Raw genomic sequence first — 19,709 nt, 5'->3', positions numbered from 1 at the left:
TCAAACAGCTGTTCAGCTGGGATCCCGGGAGAACAGATCCCCATTGATTACCGATGCTAAGGATAGGTTATCAATGATCAAGTGCCAGAAAACTCTTTTAGGCTAAGGCCCCACATTGGGGAAACCCAGCATTTTCTGTAGTATTTTTTGAGCCAAAGTCAGGGATGTCTTGAAAAACTTCAGCAAAAGCTGCAACAAAAACACTGCATTTCCATGACGTGGAGCCTCAGCCTTAATGGCATTTCATTATTGAAGTGCAAGTCCGTATATCATTTGCAATAGCATAACTCCACCTCATAATATTATGCCAAGAAGTATCTTATAATTTAATACGTTTTAATAACTTTCCTGAGGGCAATAGACATTGCCAAATGTGAATAATGAAATGTATTGTGCCATTTCTAGTGAATGCTGCTCTGAAGCAACTTGCCCAGAGAATAATTATTGCACATTCATTTACTTGAGCTGGTTAATATTTTTTGTGGGAGTTTGCTTTTTTTTTTCCTAATGGTTCCATTCAGTAATATGTAAATATAGATAGATAGTTTATTATCTAATCTGAGATCACTTGTAAATTTCATACAATTAACCAAGCTAAGAAAGCAAGACAGAATTTTATTTCCACCTGCTTTACTAAATAAGATGAATTAAAAATTCATGAAGTTTCGGTAACATCCACCATTTATCATCTTGTCATTTTAACTACAACATTTTAAGCTGTTAAAGATCTTAAAGGGATTGTCCCATCTCAAGGATCTACTGCTACGTGACCTTATTCCTCCCATTGTTTACACAGCATTGCTATAACCAGGGACCTATAGGACAAGTGATGTCACGTCACTTACTCACTACTCTTGCCAGCAGGACAATCGTTCAGCTAATTGCACTTTGCTGATAAAGCCTGGTCTGTTATCTCACACAGATAACACTGAGTCCATTCTGTACAAGCATCTGCATATTACCGTATTTTTCGGACTATAAGACGCACCTAGGTTTTAGAGGAGGAAAATAGGGAAAAAAAATTTTGAAGCAAAAACTGGTAAAATATTTAATATATGGGAGTTGTAGTTTTGCAACAGCTGCAAGGCCACATTGACAGGTGACCCTGCAGCTGTACGGGGATGCATAGAGCGTTTTTTTTGCGGGGCCAGCTGTACTTTTTAGTTATACCATTTTGGGGAATATCTATTGCTTAGATCACCTTGTATTGAAAAAAAAACAGGAGGTGATTTAGAACTTTTATTTATTTCATATTTTTAAAGCTTTTTTTTTTTTTTACTATTTTATTCCCCCCCGGGGGCTTGAACCTGCGGTCACTTGATCGCAAGTCCCATAGACGGCAATACAACTGTATTGCCGTCTATGGGACATTCTGTATATTAGTATTACGGCGGCTGGTCATAGAGACCAGCCGCAATACTAATATATAGCAGTGACAGACCCGGGAGCCTCATTAGGCTTCCGGCTGTCACCCGGACAGGTCGGCTCCTGCGATATCGCCGCGCAGGAGCCGGCCTGCAACTTTACAGGTATGGGGCCGGTGGGGACCGGCCCCGGGGGAGAAGGGGCCACGGATACTGACCCGGCATCCGCTGTACTAGAGAGGCGGATGCCGGGAAGGGATAGACGCCGGGGCCTGAGACATCGCTACGATCCTCTGCCCTGCATGAAGCCAGCAGCGGGGGGACGGAGGAGCCCCTGCCGCTGCTGGCTTCATGCACGGCAGAGGATCGTAGCGATGTCTCAGGCCCCGGCACCTGTAATGGCGTCTATCACTTGCCGGCTTCCGCCTCTCTATTACAGCGGATGTCAGGCGCCACCTTCAGACTATAAGACGCACCCTTCTTTTCCCCAAAAATTTTGGGGAAAAAAAGTGCGTCTTATAGTCCGAAAAATACGGTATCTGATCTGTATAAGTGTTGTGAGACTTCTCTGGCCTGTTCAGCAAGAGGAGGAGGCAATGCTGCTGAAACACTGAGATAGGAAAACCCTTTAATAACCGTAGCTCCATTTTTCTGATATAAATCTCCAATTCCAAGACCTGTTCTAAAATAAAACTATAGAATTTTGCACTTCCCATCAGAGGGAGCTGCTGAGCTGGCCACATACAATTTTAATATTGGGACCAATATTATAAGCAGTACGCCTGCTGTGTGCTCACCCTAGTGGTATCCGCGCACAAAACGGTAGTATATATATTCATTTTAAGGAAAGAAATTCCGGTACTTGGAAGCCAGGAAGACAAGCATTCAATGACAATTACTTCTGAAAGTCAAGGAGTATTTGCTTGGTAAACACCGGCCACCTTTCAATTGATAGGTCCACTGCATGTGAACCATTACAGAGCATTTCTTTAGAAGGAAATTTAAGGAGGAAACCTAAGCACGTCTTCCATAAACTTATACATCCAACAGTACTGTATTCTGTATTTCTGTAGAATCTGTCACCTTAAGATGCTCATTTATGTAAGAGCAGCAGCATATTACAACAACAGATCTGTATTCCTTGCAGGGCTGATGTTTGGCTACTTGGAGCACTAAAAGAACACAGAAGACACATAGTTTATGAGTCTGGTTTATTTATAAGAAGTGTGCGTATGAACTATGCACCCAGTGTATTCCTTCAGCAATCCCAGTAGCCAAACAGCAGCCCTACCAGTAGCTGTACTGTAGCTGTCATAGGCTGCTCTTACATGGGACAGAATGTTAAAGATGGTCGATCTACTTTCAAACAACTTGCTTACATAATAACCTGAATGTAAGGTTAACTAAATATAAAGGGGATTTCCACCATAAGGCCGGGGCCCCATGGGACGTAAATGCCGCGATTTACCCACAGCAGAAATGCTGCAGGAAAAATCGTGGCATTTCACAGTGCAAGCAAAGGGGATGGGATTCATGTGAATCCCATGCCCACTTTGTGGAAAAAAACGCAGTACGGACATGCTGCGATTTGCAAAGACGTTGTAGCTTTGCAAATTGCAGCATGTCAATTATATCTACAGAAACACCGGCGGCTTTCCCGTAGATATAATGGAAAGAGAAAGTCCGCAGAGGAAAACTCAGTGAACTTTCTCTTCAAAGCGCTGCGGAAAGAACCACAATACATTCACGCAGCGGTTCTTTCCGCAGCGCTTTAGCGCTGCGATTACGGCTCATGGGGCCTTAGCCTAACTGTTCCCTATTACAGAGTCCTCAATGGTTTCCGTAACTGCCATAGAAAACAGTGGGGTTGCTAAGCCATTCATATCCCACCTGGGGACCCTTATGTTGGAGATAGTATCAAGTCCCTGTGGATATGCCATAAATATCTATAAGGAAAACATCCCTTTAAGGGTCCATTCACATGGACAAAAATGGTGTGGAATTGCAGCGCAAAAAAAAAAAAAGAAAGAAAAGGAACCCATTGAGGGCAATGGGAGGATTTTATTTCAGCGATGAATTTCCACACCAAATTCCTCACCATTTTCTTAACATAACTTTGACATGTCAAGGGGGGGGGGGGGTTACTGCCATTGAGAACGAGATTGTAGTGGTGGATGCAGACATTCAATGGGAATGCCAGAAATAGCCAAGGTACACCATTCAGCCATCTACAGCGCACTCATTGAAATAAGTGGATTCACATCTCAACTGCTACATTCTCAATGGGATTAAAGAAAATAAAAAAAAAAAAAACCACACAACACACACACACAATCATCCTCATTCTGAACATTGAGTTCTAGAGGAGAATTAATTTTTCGTGACATAACCCCTTTAATAGGATCTGGTGACGTATTAAAAGGATTTTCCATTGGGATGGAGGGTGGGTTCCATCTTTACGTAAAATGCCTGAACAGTCAGTCGCGTAGCAGCAGTAGTGGCTTGACTGGACATTTTCTATTTGTTGAGAAAACATAAGGAATAATGACCCAGCGGGGTCCTAGACAAAAAACAAAAAAAAAACAACCCACCCTCACTCTGACGCCACAGTAACTAGTTTTCTTCCCACTAAAAAAAGATAACACTGGGGTTGGTCTATGAGCTAAAACAAAGATCTATGGCTATGTATGCTGATAAAATTCTGTATACCCTGTACCTCTCCACAGTGGATAATCCATGAAACAAGCAAGCTATGACCCAAGCACGTGTATAACCAAAATGGAAATTTAGGAATTAAGTTTCTATATAGCTAAGGGATGAAAGAGTGTTAGAAATGGTCAATGTGTGCCTCAGCAACACCTCTGAAGGCAAATGAAAGACACATTCATAAACCTATAACATTCCAGGAAGCTCAAGTGCAAACACAGGATTTACCACCAGCCACACAAGCAAACGTACACAGGTCACTAGAGAAATGGGAGTTTTATCAAAACTGTACTAACCTGCAGCTCACACCAAGCAACTTCTACCCAGGTCTCAGTGTCCAGACCTTTGAAAACCGTCTTAAAAGCCCCACGGCCTAACTCAATGTCAAACTTCAAGAATCGTCCACTAGGAGATGTTGCGACAGCTTTCATTTCTGCCTCTTCCTCCATTTCCTTCTCCGTTTTCTCCTTGGGGGAGTCCTTATTGGCATCTGATACCACTTTAGGTTCATTCTTGTCATCCGGGCCTGCAGGTGTCATGTGGCTGGCCACTTGCTGTTTGCCCTCACAGTCAACCACCTTCTCCTCTTTGAGGGGCTGTTCCAGTATCCTGTCATCTTCAGTAATGTCTACGCTCTTTCTAAAGAACCGCTTTCTTTCATTAGTCCCTGAAGCCGAAAGAGGTTTGTCACTCTCTTCCATGCTGACATGTCGGACCAAAGAAGAGCCCTGACGGACCAGGTTCTTTTCTGCAGAGAATCCAGCAGGTTTGTCAGACTCATCTGTGCTTGCTGGTTCTCCGGAGTCGGTCGCCATTTTCCTCAGTTTTGCTGTTCAAGTTTCCACAGAATATACAGTAAAAGATCCTTCTAGAATCAAGACCTGTAGGCAAAAAAGGCACAAAATATTAAAATTTGGGGTACAATATACACATATAATAAACTATACCTAGTGCTGGTTTTTTATAGTCTTTGCACGGCAGCAGTTTACACAACAGTCACTCATTGAAGACTCCCCAGTTAACACATTGGAAGAGTAAAATGCACAGTGTAAACACATGGCAGACCCAGCGTGTCCAGAATTCAGGGATTTCTATCTGCATGCCAACGCAACAATTTAGCAATGGTTTCAGGGGGCTCTAACAAAACAAAGTCTTGCATTGTGCCTAAAGCGCTACGGTACAACCACCACCTGATTTAGATTAGGAGAAAAAAAACGTCAAATAGCCCAGCATCATCAAAGGCTGGCATTTTACCCTGGCATTCAGGGGGGAACTTTAACGTTACAGGAGAGGAGGACTTTGTCTAAAAGTCAATGTACTGAAAAAATAAGCAGACAGGAGGGCAAGTCTCAGGAGCATATATTGTTAACTAGACAGCCCCTTAAGGAGGATGTGACAGCCCCTTTCAGACTGTGACCCTTTGGGATAATCAGATCACACCAGGTTCCTCTCCAGACACCTCAGCAAAAAATCAAATATAGAAGAAAGGATAGGGACCCAGGAAGATCAGCCAACCATCCTGGGGGCTGCACTCGGAAACAGCTTGCCTCAAAGATGCTATTTGTTAGCAGTTTGGTATCTTAATAGTCACGATGAAACATCAATTAAAAGATTTTACAGCAACTCTCAGACTAACTTCACACTATTTTGGAAAAGTTGGATTTTTTTTTTTTTTTTTTTTAATTGCTGATTTTGCTGAATTTGTTTCTTTTCAGTTAAAGTTCAGTTCAGTTCAGTCTTCTTTTCCGCAATGTCTGGCCTCAGCCTTAGGCTACATACACACAACCGTAGTAGTTTTTACTTTCCGCAAAATACATGCCCGCATGCGTCCGATAGGTCATCTGAAATCACGGATCTGGAAAATGGCTTGTATTGGAGAGTCTGTGCCACAAATACAGACAGGAAAAAGACCTGCTCCATATTTTGTGAATGGTTTCTACTGCCCAGACTGATATAAAAAGCCACAGCCAACTTCTACCGTACAGCAGCCGCTTCTGAGGTAATGCAGTATTAGGTCCTGTGGAAACAGGAAAATTCAGTCTGTATATTGACCAGATTTCCCAACATGAACCCAGTCAGCAGACCCAGACTTTAAGAATTACAGTGATGTCCCTGACTCCCCGCTGCTCTATTGTCCCATAGTACTGTATACACAGAGTGGCGGCTCTTGTACTAAATCGATTGCTCAAGTCTGCAAGAAACGGAGCAGTTCGTGCAAATTAACTTTTTTTGAGACAGAAGCAATGTCAAAACTGCTCTTATTTTACTCACCCTCCCCTATCAAAAAATTAGGAAATAAAAAAAATAAACATGTAATTGGCAACTGAAGATAGTACCAATTATAATTCACCACACAAAACACAGCTCCATCAACCGAAAAATTACAACATTATAGGATACAACACAAGGCATTTTATTATCATTGTCATCAACGGTTTTCTTTAAGTAGTAAGCGTAACAAAAAAAAAAAAAACTATAAAATTTAGGTCCCCACAATCATAGTGACCTGCAGAATAAAGATACATGGGTTGTCCTATTTTTTTAGTAAGTGATAGGTCAACACCCGGGACCCTGCTGATCAGCAGACTGAAGGAGCCACTGCATTTATACGAGAGCAATACGCTCATCACTGTTTACATTGCACACAGTCTGTTTCATGGCAGCCATTGAATGTAAATAGACTCTCCCCATAGAAGTGAATGGGATGAGGCTGTAATTACATCACACCGCGACTATGAAAAAGACGAAATGCAATATAAACAGTGAAGAGGTCACGGCACTTGTATTAGCATCACAGCCCCTTCAAACAGTTGACTCCCCAAAATAGATAAAGAAAAGAAGTTGGACAACCAAGTTAAAGGGATTGTCCAGGAAGTTTCATTTTACTTACTCCCTCTGGGATTCTTCATGCTGGATCTTGGGGTTCTAGGCTGGTTCCAACTCCAGGTCACACGATCAGAGATAGTACCCAGGTCCCTCCACCTCCTCTCCTGTTTGGAGCTGGTACACTATAGTAAATTTGGCCCAGGCAGAACAGGTGACTACGTGTGAAAACAGACAAGGTGGATGTCATGACCCGGCATTGGAACCAGCCAGGAACCCCCAGCTCCAGCATGGAAACCCTAGAGGAAGCAAGTAAAATAAAACCGCATGGGTGACCACTTTAAATCAAGTTATGGCTCTTGGAAGGCAGTGATGAAAATATGAAAGAGGAAAAAAAAAAAGCTAAAACTTTCGGCTAGGAAAGGGGTTAACATGCACACATTACAGGAATGAACCACAGAAACCAGAATAATATTCACTGACTGAAATGACATCAAACAGGCTTGTAAAATATGTTCATAAAACACGGGGCTAACTGAATGCTTTAACGTTGGGCTGAGAGCAGGCAGCTTCCCAAAGACACTACAATCCTGTTCCAAAACCAACAGTGATAAGAATAATACAACAACAGATACTAAGATACTGCACTCATCCAACCACAAATCCATTTTATGAATCACTGAACATCTTTAATACCTCTGAACACGACATGGGGCTCATAATATCCTGGCAGAATGCTATACACAATCTAGGACACTGTCCCCCCACCACCGCTACTGTGCAAATATAACTTAAAAACTGAACAAAATGTGTTGGAGCTGTTTGTCTCCAGCAGGTGTGAGACTACAACTCCTAGCATGAGCAGTAGGCACCTGTCAGAGCATGCTGTGACACTACAACACCCAGCATAAAACTGATCAGGCATGCTGGGAGTTAGAGGTTCAAAGGAGCTGGACTGTCAAAGTAAGAACCCACAGCACAAGAACATAAGTATATGCAAGATCACACACACAAACTTAACACAACTAAAGAAACAGATTCTCCAAATGTCAAAAGTAGAAACATAAACCTTATTACTTAGCCTCGCGTGAAAGCACCGAAACAACACAGGAACTTCGCTGCAGACATGGGAGAATACCAGGACAGGTGTAATGTTTGCAGGACAGACTACAACCCTGTAACCTTTCTTGCGGGCAGATCACGCATGTTGTATGGGTCTGTGCAGCAGGAGAAAGGACTTGAGCGGGGAAGGCAGAGCACAGGAGTACAGGCAGCTAGCCCGGAGGAAGCAATGAGGTTCACGTACTAGTCAGACCAGTTCTCTCTCATTCTCTATGAGCTCATCTGATGCCCTCCAGACCCAAAGCGGGAAAGAAAAGAAAAAAAAAATACCACACACAACATGGTTCAGCCACAGGTTATGGCTCATGCAAATAGGAAGAGATAAAACAATTGTGAGAGCGTGAATACCATGGCAGGAAATGATTACCATTTGTAAGAGAAACAATATAGAAAACTAGAAGCTGCATTTCCCCCCCACGCACAATGTAGCAGCAGACATACCACTCACAAGGGTTTTATAATCCATATAAGAGCCACTCCATGCATCCCCATTTTTAGGTACAAGTGACATTTCTAATGCACTTCACTGTGCCATTGATATCATAGACAAGGTGACAATGCACATGAATGATCACAGTGTATATAGAAATAGGGCTGGAATAAAGGAGCACATGGACTCATCCCACTGGCTGACAGGCAGAGTGTTAAACTTTGCTCCCGGACAGCTGATCTCAGCAGCACAGGATTGTTTATTCACATGTCGCTCTAAGGACAAGATACATTCATGAAAATCTATGGACGTAACCTGACAACAAAGCTGAACATTTGATCCAAAGAACCAACAATTCCTCAGTCATCTATAAATGGAGGGGGGTTGTTTACTGACAGACACTTGTTGCAGGGAGGTAGCCCATGGAGCGGCACAGAAATATACAATCTTTTCCACCTTCAAGTCTGTGGATTTGTCTTTTATGTTAAGTTGTTGAAAATAATATTCTTTTTCAGCTGTCCATACACATTAGATAGGTCTTCTGCTGAAAATTATTCCTCCCCAAAGTCAAGACCTTTGCTGTGGCTCGGAGGTGGGGACCCTTTTGCATATTTTTTGGGATTGCGCTGGACTGAGGGATTTCTGAGATGGGGTCCATAGGGTGCTTTGTCAGGTCTTCCAGACTCCCCTCCACCCCTGGCTTTTTCTTGCTCCACCTCTCAGACTTTCCCGTCCGTACTTACCGCAGATCATCCCTGCGCCATATGCTCAATGCAGCTAGGGCCTGCATTCCAGTGCTTTGGAAACCACCCAACCCCCCTTTCCCTCCGTCACTGGATCCATAAAGTAGAAAATATTAAGACCATGGAAGATCTCACCGCTTCTCTCCAAGACGCACACGCGGTTTTATGGCTGCCTGGATGCCTTGGCTCTTCTTCCAAGGTACTCAGGCATATAGAGACCTAATTGGCTGATGTTCCTTGCTGGGGGGCAGGTTGGTACTGGGTGCCAGAGTTTAGGGCCCCATTCCCCCCCCCCTCCCCTTTCTGATTGATATTGATGTAATAGACTGTGCCTTTGATTACCAAGTTCTGTTCCGTCCGTGTGGATGTATTTTGTTTATTGTGCGTGGCTTGACGGGCCCGGGTTCCCTGGTCCTGTCTTGCTTTAGTTTTGTCTTTTGTTTTGTTCCTGTGTGCTGTTTATATACCCGTTAGATTCTATGCCATTCCTATCCAAAAATGTTGGGCTTGGCATTAGAATAAAAGGGTTATGAATTGAAGAATTCATCCCCGGTCCATAAAACATAAATAGTCGATTGGTGGGGATCTGACAGATGAGACTACCACCAATCCTAAGAATGGGGGTATGTTACCACTGTAGTGAATTCAGCCTGAATGCGTCTGGGCTAAGTGTAGGTGTGCCCATCCAGTTGGGGGTACACTAACATTCAGCCTGACTGTATCTGGGCTGAAATCACTACAAGTGTAAGACACCCCTGTTCAAAAGATAGGCGGTGGTCTCAGCAGTAAGATCCCCCATCAATAAGCCATTTATACTCTATCCTATGCATAGAGCATACATATTCTTTGATGTATAACCCCTTTGAATCAGATTAATATTGAAAGAACACCATGATTTCGGCAGACCATCCTGCCTCTTTGTATTTAAAGAGATATTCCCATCTTTCAGGGTTATATCCAGTTTTTACAAGTGATGATCTATCAATAGGATGGGCCATCAATTCTAAATCTTTTGGGCTTTGGTACTGCAGCACTGACTTATTGAGGTCTATGGGACCGCTCTGCAGTACTTAAAGCTGCTGCCATAGTTTGAACAGTGAATGAACAGCGTGACTCCCGGGACACAATACCAGGAACCACACTGTCAATAGTAAAAAAAATTTGGGGACCCCAAGTATCTTACCCCCACAGACCTAATATTGATGGCCTATCTTAAAGATAGGTCATTAATGGTACAAAGCAGATACTTCTTTAACAAGTTTTCCTCTATACATAATATAGAAGATAACTTGCAGATCAGTGGGTGCCCAACCTCTCAAATTAATCCTCTAGAGGGATAAAAACCACACTCCTATCAGACATACCAGCTCAGTCATAATTTCAGACCTGTCCAGCCCTTTCCCATATTGCAAACAATCTGGTAAATTCCATAAAACAAATTTCCCTACTTGTTGTTCAATCCTTGGTAATTCTGTAAGTTTCCTTCCCAACTTCCTGCAATCGTGGCATATGGTTGCTCTGCGCTCTTATTGACCCCTTCTGAAGCCCACTACTACAAATAAGGGATAACAAGATATTACTAAAACACCCTGACCAGGGATTAATACGGCCAAGATAAATGTGTACATCTTGCCATGCATTCTCAACGTGGAGCCAATTATAAATTGCTGTCAGGCATTTCTGTCACCAATTTATCTCCAATGAGAACAAAGGATTGGGCAGGGTGAAATCCAACATGCCCAATTCTTCTACCCCAGAGGAGAGTCTGAACATCCCTTTACATATTAGAAGGTTAGATATTCCGAATTCTAAAAATAAAATAAATAGTTACTGAGCGCTACAGATGCAATGCACACGTGTTCATTAAAACTAAAGAAGGATTGTTCCCAAGAGAATCCCAAGAGGAAATTACCAATGAACGTGCAACCAGAACAAAGTTTGCCAGGTGGGGGAGGTACGGCAGCTGGCACGGCACATGAGCACAGTAATCATTAGTGTCTCCTGTATCAGGTACACAAAGCAGACAACTGGAAAAAAAAAAAAAACTGCACCGATAGCATATGGAAAAATTTTTCAAAAAAACTTGTTATAGCTCGGAGCAGCGGGCAGGGCTTGTCAGCTGGCACACAAGCAAACACTTATCTGTACCAAGAGAACAGTTCACAAAGCAAATTACGAAGGCAGACGGCGGAAACCAGTTATCATCTAAACTCCAATGACATTTAATCACACCGTATACCCAGCAACCTCAATCAATGCAAATGACATAACTTATTCATTACAAAGCTGAGATACACAACTAAAAGGGTGGACGCATTAAAATACAGCTAGAGGAGCAAAGAAACAAAGCCGCTCCGACCAGCCTGCCCTACAACGCTACTGAAATGACAGTGGGCAGTGCCACCGGGGTGACGTTAACACTTCAAGCGCTCACATTGCTCAAAGCATGCCTGTTAAAAGTCTGGAAGAGAAGTATACAGCCCATGGAAAACTTTCACAGCTTGTCATGTGCACTGGCATAGTCTGAGATCCACATACCTGAGTCCATAAAAATCATATAGCGAGAGCTTAAGAGCGTGAAAGGATCAACATAAAGACTTCTATGCCTACTTGTCTTCCTATACGTATATAGGCATCAATACTTCTACTATCCATCTGTATACATGTAGTGGTTAGTCACTGTCTGCCTATATGCATTTATCAACTTAAAGTCTATTGTGGCAATCACATTTATATATTAAAGGGATATTCCAGTAACAAGAAGCTACCCCCCTGACCAAAGGGGGGTAACTTGCTGACCATGAGGGTGCAACCACTGTCAGTCACAAGGACTGCTCCACAGTATTGGCAAGTTGAAAATGTGCACTGAAACTCCATTAATTTTTATGGCAGCTAGCAGAGATAGCCAAGTGCTGTACTTCAGATATCTTCTTGTTACTGGCATATCCCTTTAACACACAGACCTCCATGGCAATCTCTCTTTTACATATGTATATTAAAGCAGTTTTACCATGACTAATACTTACCCCCTATTTAGCACCTGACTGTTAGGACCTCATGAGGCTAGAGGGTCTCTGTGTGACCGAAGCAAAAGTGGATGTGTGACACAGGGTACACACAGTGCTCCAATAGTCACACAAGCGCACTACTGCTTCATTCACACAGGGGACTCAAGAACCCTGCTCCTGTGATCACCAATGATCAGACCCCCGGCCTTCAGCCATTTACCCCCAATCCTGTGGAGAAAAAGTTAAGTATTGTTTGTTTCACTCATATATAAATCTATATACTGCCATGGCTGTTTATATACAGAGTATAGACAAAGATGTATATAATGTCTGGTATATCAAAACAAACTATCCACACACATATAAACATACCTATGAGTGCACACACACACATCTGGATGCACAGAAACACTACTTACATTTGTGTGTATAAAATGAGTATGTGTGTATACATTCTTCCATATATATGTGTATATACCCAAGTGTGCATATATATGTCTGAGCTTATATGCAGATAGATAGAGCACACATAGAAACAGACATGAGACACAACACATAGATGGTTATAAAACAGGTACAGTACATAGTTAGGAAACAGACAGAATATATATATATATATATATATATATATATATATACACTGTATAAAGAGTTATAAGAGTTCCGAAACAGAGATCAGATTGGCAGATACAGAGAGATAGGAGACACACAATAGATATAAGGTGATGGGACACAGAACATACATAAAAAGATAGAAGCTATAAGAGACAGACAGATATAGATATGAGAGATACAATAGACAGAAATATCAACACAGAGACTTCATAGATATTACACAGTACATAGAAAAGGTAGATAAGAGTTATAAAACAAACAGAAACAGACAAGCACATAGATAGGAGGTGGGCACAGATAGATAGATCACAGTATATAGATATTACAGACAGAGCAGAAAGATACCACTAATAGATACATAGATAGATACTAATAGACAATTCTATACATAGTGTGATACAAAGTATCCAGCAGACCCCCCCCCCCCTCCCCCCATAAATCCATCTCCCCAATGCACTGACCAATGGCAGCTCCTCGCCATCCTCATCCTCACATACATGACTGAGGAGTCACAGCAACACATGTCTGCCCAACTCTTCCAGCTCTGCTACACATGTCATGTGTGATGTGGAGCTGTCACCCATGTACACACTGTACCACACACACACACCGCCTCCCCCTCCCCTCACCTCGGGTCTCACCGGCTGCTGGTATCGCTTCTTGGCCGCCCCCCTCTCCTGGTCCCCGGCAGCTGTGTTCTCTCAGGGAGGGAGGGAGATACTATTAGGAATAGGTGGATGGGGGGTTACTGGGAGGCCGCGGTATACGTAGCAGGGGTGTGGAGAGGGGGGCGCCGGTTACATGAGGGAGTCCCCGCCAGCACCGCCACCGCCGCTCATCACACACCGAGCAAGACGCGCGGAGCCGAGCAGGAGCGGTACGCCGGGCGCGCGCACACCCCTCACCTGCGCGCCCCCGACATTTACCTCAGGAGGAGATAAAAAAATAAAATACTAATAATGATATTAATTATAAAAGGGGCGAGTGACGGTGAGAACGTGAGAGGAGATGTACGGTAAGTATACAAAGGACAGCACGACACAATGAATGGAGGAGGAAACAGGACAATAGACTGTGCGACGAGCGGGCAAGACACGGCTGCGGTACCGGAGCGGCTCTACACTACACTGCGGGCACTGTGCGCTCTGTGTTTAGGAGAGTTTGGGGTTTTTTTTCTTTCTCCGCCCGCCGAGGCCCCCCAGCCATTGGACAGACAATGAGAAGGTCTCTGTAGCCGAGCGTCTCTGGTGCGCGCCCCCGTGAGAGCGCTCTCCTCAGCCAGCAGGCGCGCCCCCGCCTCACCTCCTTCGCGCTCTTGTGCTCCTAGCTGCAGTGGCTTGGATTGAAGAAGCGCGGACGTACGGTGACGTCACACGCCGCCGCAAGGGCTGCCGGGACATGTAGTCTCAGGCGGAGAAAGGAGGGCGCTAAGAAATAGATGCTATTCACATAGCGCAGAGTTGATGCAGTTTTTTTTTTTTTCTTCTAAACATTGATGTATAAGATTGTCCTATAGACCCCTCTTTTTAGCCTGGTAATCTATGGTCATATAAAAGGAGTTGAGGGTAAAGTTGACATGTAGCCCCAGCCCCATAGCAACATTGTGCAAAGGCATTAAAAGGGTGGGGGAGGGGATAAGTAAACAAGGGAACATCTGTAGCAGGGGGACAAGAACAGAGGCCAGTGTCCAAAAAAAAAAAAAAAAATGGGAAAAGTAGACAGATTCAAAAATTATTGCAAGTGCAGTTTACGCACCAGCTTTGGTGCTTTTCAAAAAGGTGGCTTGGTGGGGGGTCTGGTGCGGAAAGGACCGTGACCAGATTCATTGCAGTTTATGCTGATTTTCTAGTGTAAATGGCTCCTGACATCTATTCCAGGTACAAAATAATGATGTGCGCTGTCAAAAATCAGGCTAATCCTTTGGCAGCTCATGGATCATCAAGACCAACGTACACTATGCCAGTCATGAATAACTCCACCAATATACTTCTATTTTATTTATGAAAATATAGAAGGGAGGATAATCTTTGTGCACTCTCAGCAGGCAGAGACGGTACTGTCTCTAGCTGTCCATGTGATGTGGTACTGAAGCAAAGAATAGAGAGAGAGAAAGCAAGGAAAATCTAAAAAAAAATCAAGGTGGAGTCTGAGTAGAAGCAGACAGGAGACTGCACTGCACCAAGTATAGAGAGAAGAGAGAGAAGTGCAGAGTCTTATACACAGTCAGGGGGTGCTGACAACAGGGTTCACTCTTGAGGTCTTCTTTAAAAATCCTGGGGAAAGTTACATTTTGGGCAACTCACCTACATATCACCAGGTGTCAGAGATTTTCAAGGAGCACTGAAGGGTTTTGGGAAATACAGAACATCATGGTCTTTCTCTTCTTCATATGTAATAAAATTCACAGTTCACAATTATTTGCACCGCAAACCCCTTGAGTTTACACTATGACAGTCTAATGTGCGGTTTTGGACACAAACATGGCAACAGGACTGTTGATTAAATAATTTGTACTAATGTCTTTAAAGAAAATTAACGCAACAAAATAATACTTAGCAAAACCCCCATGAATCCCTCATCTTCATCCTCCTGACCTGTGTAAGGGGGTTCTCCTTCACATGGAATGTGGGAATGGGTACAAGAACATGGGCATGGCGCACAACTGTGGTTCCCCTTGCTACTTCTTCTCATTGGCTCCCCAGATGGCCGCCTGTAACTGCACGGTCATCCTAATCCTTCTGTAGGGTTTGGCAACACGTCCGCTGCTCAGACCACTGTAGCTAAGAACACTTTCTGATGCAACTAGATGCTCCAAGATGCCCCAAAGATGAGCTACGTAATGTTGTGCAAAAATGTGCCATGCTTGCAACAGTGTGTAGTCATAACCACAATAGTAAATTTGGGCCTCTGCTTCATGTCCAAAGGCACTGTTGTTTTTGGTGTGGGTCCATGTATTAGAAAGTGTTGCCCGGTTATCATGTATGATGGGATTTCATACCACTCATTTCATACCACAAACTAACATGTTCAAGATGTGCTTCCATATCACCTTACATATGTTTTACTCAACTCTTTAACTTTAAAGAGGACCTTTCATGTCCTCAGGCACCTGCAATTTTATATACCGCTAGAAAGCCGACAGTGTACTGAATTCAGCGCACTAGCAGCTTTCCCATTATGTGCCCATGATGAAATGCTATCTGTGCCATTACCATAGCTCTTCAGTGTCAGAAGGGCGTTTCTGACAGTCTGTGAGGAACGCCCCTCCTGACAGTAGAGTCCACAGTACTGTATTGTTAGAGGGGGTGTTCCTTACTGCCCAGCGTGACCCGATCCAGTCACATCTCATCCCCAAACACGCTGAAGTCATTACTCTGGCCCTAACCCATCTTTTCAACCTATCCCTAGCCAATGGATCCTTCCCCTCCGCCTTCAAACATACCACGGTCACACCTATACTTAAGAAACCGTCCCTCGACCCGTCCTCTCCAGCCAACTATTGTCCCGTCTCACTGCTCCCGTACGCCTCAAAACTGCTTGAGTAACACGTCCACTCAGAACTCTCCTCCTATCTCTAGTCCAACCTTCTCTTTGACAGACTACAGTCAGGCCTCAGACCCCGTCACTCTACTGAAACTGCCCTAACAAAAGTCACTAATGACCTTCTAACCGTCAAAGCCAAGCGCCATTACTCTGTCTTCCTCCTCCTTGACATCTCCTCTGCCTTTGACACAGTTGACAACTCCCTCCTGTTAGGAATTCTCTCATCCCTTGGTATCTCAGACCTGGCCCATTCCTGGATCTCCTCATACCTCACCGACCGCACATTCAGCGTCTCCCACTTGCACACCACCTCCTCACCACGCCCTCTCTCCGTAGGTGTCCCCCAAGGCTCCGTCCTAGGACCCCTCCTGTTCTCCATCTACACCCTGAGCCAACTCATAGAATCTCATGGTTTTCAATACCATTGCTATGCTGACGACACCCAAATCTACATCTCTGGACCAGACATTACCTCTCTACTGGCCAGAGTTCCAGACTGTTTAATGGCTGTAGCCTCCTTCCTCTCCTCCTGCTTTCTCAAACTCAATATGGAGAAAACGGAGTTCATCATCTTCACCCCACCCCGTATAGCCCCTCCACTTGACCCATCTATCAAAGTTAATGGAACCACAATTACCCCTGTCCCACGGGCCCGATGCTTTGGGGTGACCCTGGACTCCGACCTATCCTTCAATAGCCCTGATGCATATCTATTGGATAAGAAACTGGAGAGAGGTCACCCCCCCCCCCCCCCGAGGGCTGAGTGGGGGGTGTGAGTTGTAGAAGACACATGGCCTCAAAGTCTAAAATGGAGTCTGTGAGCTCATGGTATGGTGGCCGCATGATCTCACAAAATGTCAGCACATGTCTCAAATACAAAATGGAGGTTACACAAGCTGACATCCTCCACATTTCCCTCCTTGCACAATCAGTTAATTAACCCTCTCCTCCCCCTTTATCTTAAAAAGGGTCTTTCGTCTTTGATCATTTCCTGACAATGACCCTGGTCCCAGCCAAACTGTCTCCGTTCTTTGTAAGATAGCATCACCCAATACACAGAGCATAGTGTCTACATAACCAGTCTGGCAAGTTCCAAACTGCTCATCTCTGGGAGAGGGAAATGGACAGATAGAACAATCTCGGCCCCCACCTCTATACATAATTTTTCATAAGATATTGTTAGCCCCCCCACATGCCTCTAACTCAAGAACATCCACCGAATCCGCTCCTTCCTCACCCCTGAAACTACTAAGACACTTGTCCAGGCCCTCATAATCTCCCGCCTAGTTTACTGCAACACCCTTCTCCATGGATTCCCAGCTAACACCCTCGCCCTCTCCAGTCCACCTTAAACTGCGCTGCTCGCTTAATTCACCTCACCCCCCGATCTTAATCAGCTGCTCCCCTCTGCCAGTCCCTCTACTGGCTACCCATAGCCCAGCGAATTGTGTTCAAGCCACTAACGTTAACATACAAAGCAATCCACAACCTGTCTCCTCCATATATCTCTTGTAAGCCGATGGCTGGTCAGATAATGGAGGGGGTATACATCTCACCCAGACTACTCAGGTGAGTGAGATGAAAAACTCCAGAAAGACTGCACGGTGGCAGCATGGTGGCTCAGTGGTTAGCACTGCAGCCTTGCAGCGCTGGTGTCCTAGGTTCAAATCCTGCCAAGAGCAACATCTGCAAGGAGTTTGTATGTTCCCCCCGTGTTTGCGTGTGTTTCCTCCGGGTACTCAGATTTCCTCCCACACACCAAAGACATACTGATAGGGAATGTAGATTGTGAGCCCTATATGGGACAGTGACTGACAATGTCTGTAAAGCGCTGCGGAATATGATGGCGCTATATAAGTAAGCATAATAAATAAATGATAAGAAGAAAGACTGGTTCTTAGCAGATAACTTTTGTCTGCTGGGCGTTATTTCAAATTCTCTCTATTGGGCTGGATTTTTAGGAATGGCAGGTAGATTGGTGAGACCTGTCATTCCAACCCCCTCCAGGCCACACATTGTGGATTTTTCTGCAGTGTGTCAGCTGCTGTGAATTGTCCTCATTAGTGAGGTTTAAAAGGTCAGCTTCAGCAGCAAGACTTTGGCTGGAGAGCCAGCAGGAAGGTCAGACTATTGGAGGTGTCTTGGTTGATGCAACCTACTATTGAGTCTGCTATTCCAGGCAGGGGCGGATCCAGGGCCGGGCGAGCCGGGCAACCGCCCGGGGCCCCGCGCTTAGCGGGGCCCTGCGGCGCGGCCGGGACCTAACAAAATGGTCCCGGTCGGCATGTCCCGACTCCAACTGAGCTCAGCGTTAAAGCAGTAGCTGAGCTCACAGCTCCTGCTTTAAACGCCTATGTATTCGGCTCATCGGCGGTAGGATGCCGATGAGCTGAATGCATAGGCGTTTAAAGCCGGAGCTGTCACAGCTCAGCTCCTGCTTTAACGCTGAGCTCCGGGCCTCCGGCATTTGTAGCCGCGATGTGATGACGTCATCACATCGCGGCTACAATATGTGTATGAGGGAGAGAGCTGCGAGGGAACGAGGAATGGTGAGTGTGTGTGTGTGAGAGAGAGAGAGAACGTGAGAACGGCATGACACTGGGGCAGATGGAGGGGGGAGAACAGCATGACACTGGGGCAGATGGAGGGGGAGAACGGCATGACACTGGGGCAGATGGAGGGGGAGAACGGCATGACACTGGGGCAGATGGAGGGGGGAGAACGGCATGACACTGGGGCAGATGAAGAGGGGGAGAATGGCATGACACTGGGGCAGATGGAGGGGGGGAGAACGGCATGACACTGGGGCAGATGGAGGGGGGGAGAACGGCATGACACTGGGGCAGATGGAGGGGGAGAACGACATGACACTGGGGCAGATGAAGGGGGGAGAACGGCATGACACTGGGGCAGAGACGGGGGGGAAATGAAACTGGGGACAGAGATAGAGGGGGGGGACATGAAACTAGGAGTAGATGAAGGGTGTATATGAAAAGGGGGGGGAGATATAATTTACGGGTGACTGTAGGAGGATTATACTGTGTGGAATCACATGAAAATTGAATGAGAATGAGTGGAGTCAACATAAAAGTGGGCGGGGCCTAATTTGCTGCGGCGCGCTGCGCACGCCGCACGTTTTGTTCCCTCTTTCTAGTCTTCAACAGTTGGGAAGTACAGGTTAGAAGTGCGAGACCCCCAGTAAATAGGGCCCCGCCAAAATCAATTGCCCAGGGCCCCGCAAACCCTGAATCCGCCACTGATTCCAGGTGAGGTAACCTGTTCTATGTTGAAATAGAGCCATTAGAGTTGTGTGTCTATGCCACCCCACCTAGCAACCCTAGACCCTGACACCCTG

At 45.0% G+C, this 19,709-nt stretch overlaps 1 protein-coding gene across 2 annotated transcripts in view; it reads right to left on the bottom strand.

The window, feature by feature from the left end:
* WNK3 (WNK lysine deficient protein kinase 3) overlaps positions 1-13,754 on the bottom strand; it is a 69,876-nt gene extending 56,122 nt beyond the window's left edge. The window contains exons 1-2 of one of the 2 annotated variants that reach the window (XM_075259488.1): positions 13,441-13,754; positions 4,367-4,951 (exon numbers count right to left, since the gene is read on the bottom strand). In XM_075259488.1, coding sequence (XP_075115589.1) covers positions 4,367-4,885 — 519 coding nt within the window. In that variant the 5' untranslated portion in view covers positions 4,886-4,951; positions 13,441-13,754. The remainder of the gene's footprint in view (positions 1-4,366; positions 4,952-13,440) is intronic. The other variant, XM_075259489.1, reaches the window with a different exon arrangement.
* Positions 13,755-19,709: the final 5,955 nt, after the last annotated feature.

This window comes from Leptodactylus fuscus, chromosome 11, assembly GCF_031893055.1.
Source record: "Leptodactylus fuscus isolate aLepFus1 chromosome 11, aLepFus1.hap2, whole genome shotgun sequence".
Classification (NCBI taxonomy): Eukaryota; Metazoa; Chordata; class Amphibia; order Anura; family Leptodactylidae; genus Leptodactylus; species Leptodactylus fuscus.
The sequence above is the reverse complement of the archived record's forward strand: the minus strand, read 5'-3'. Positions and strand labels throughout refer to the sequence as shown.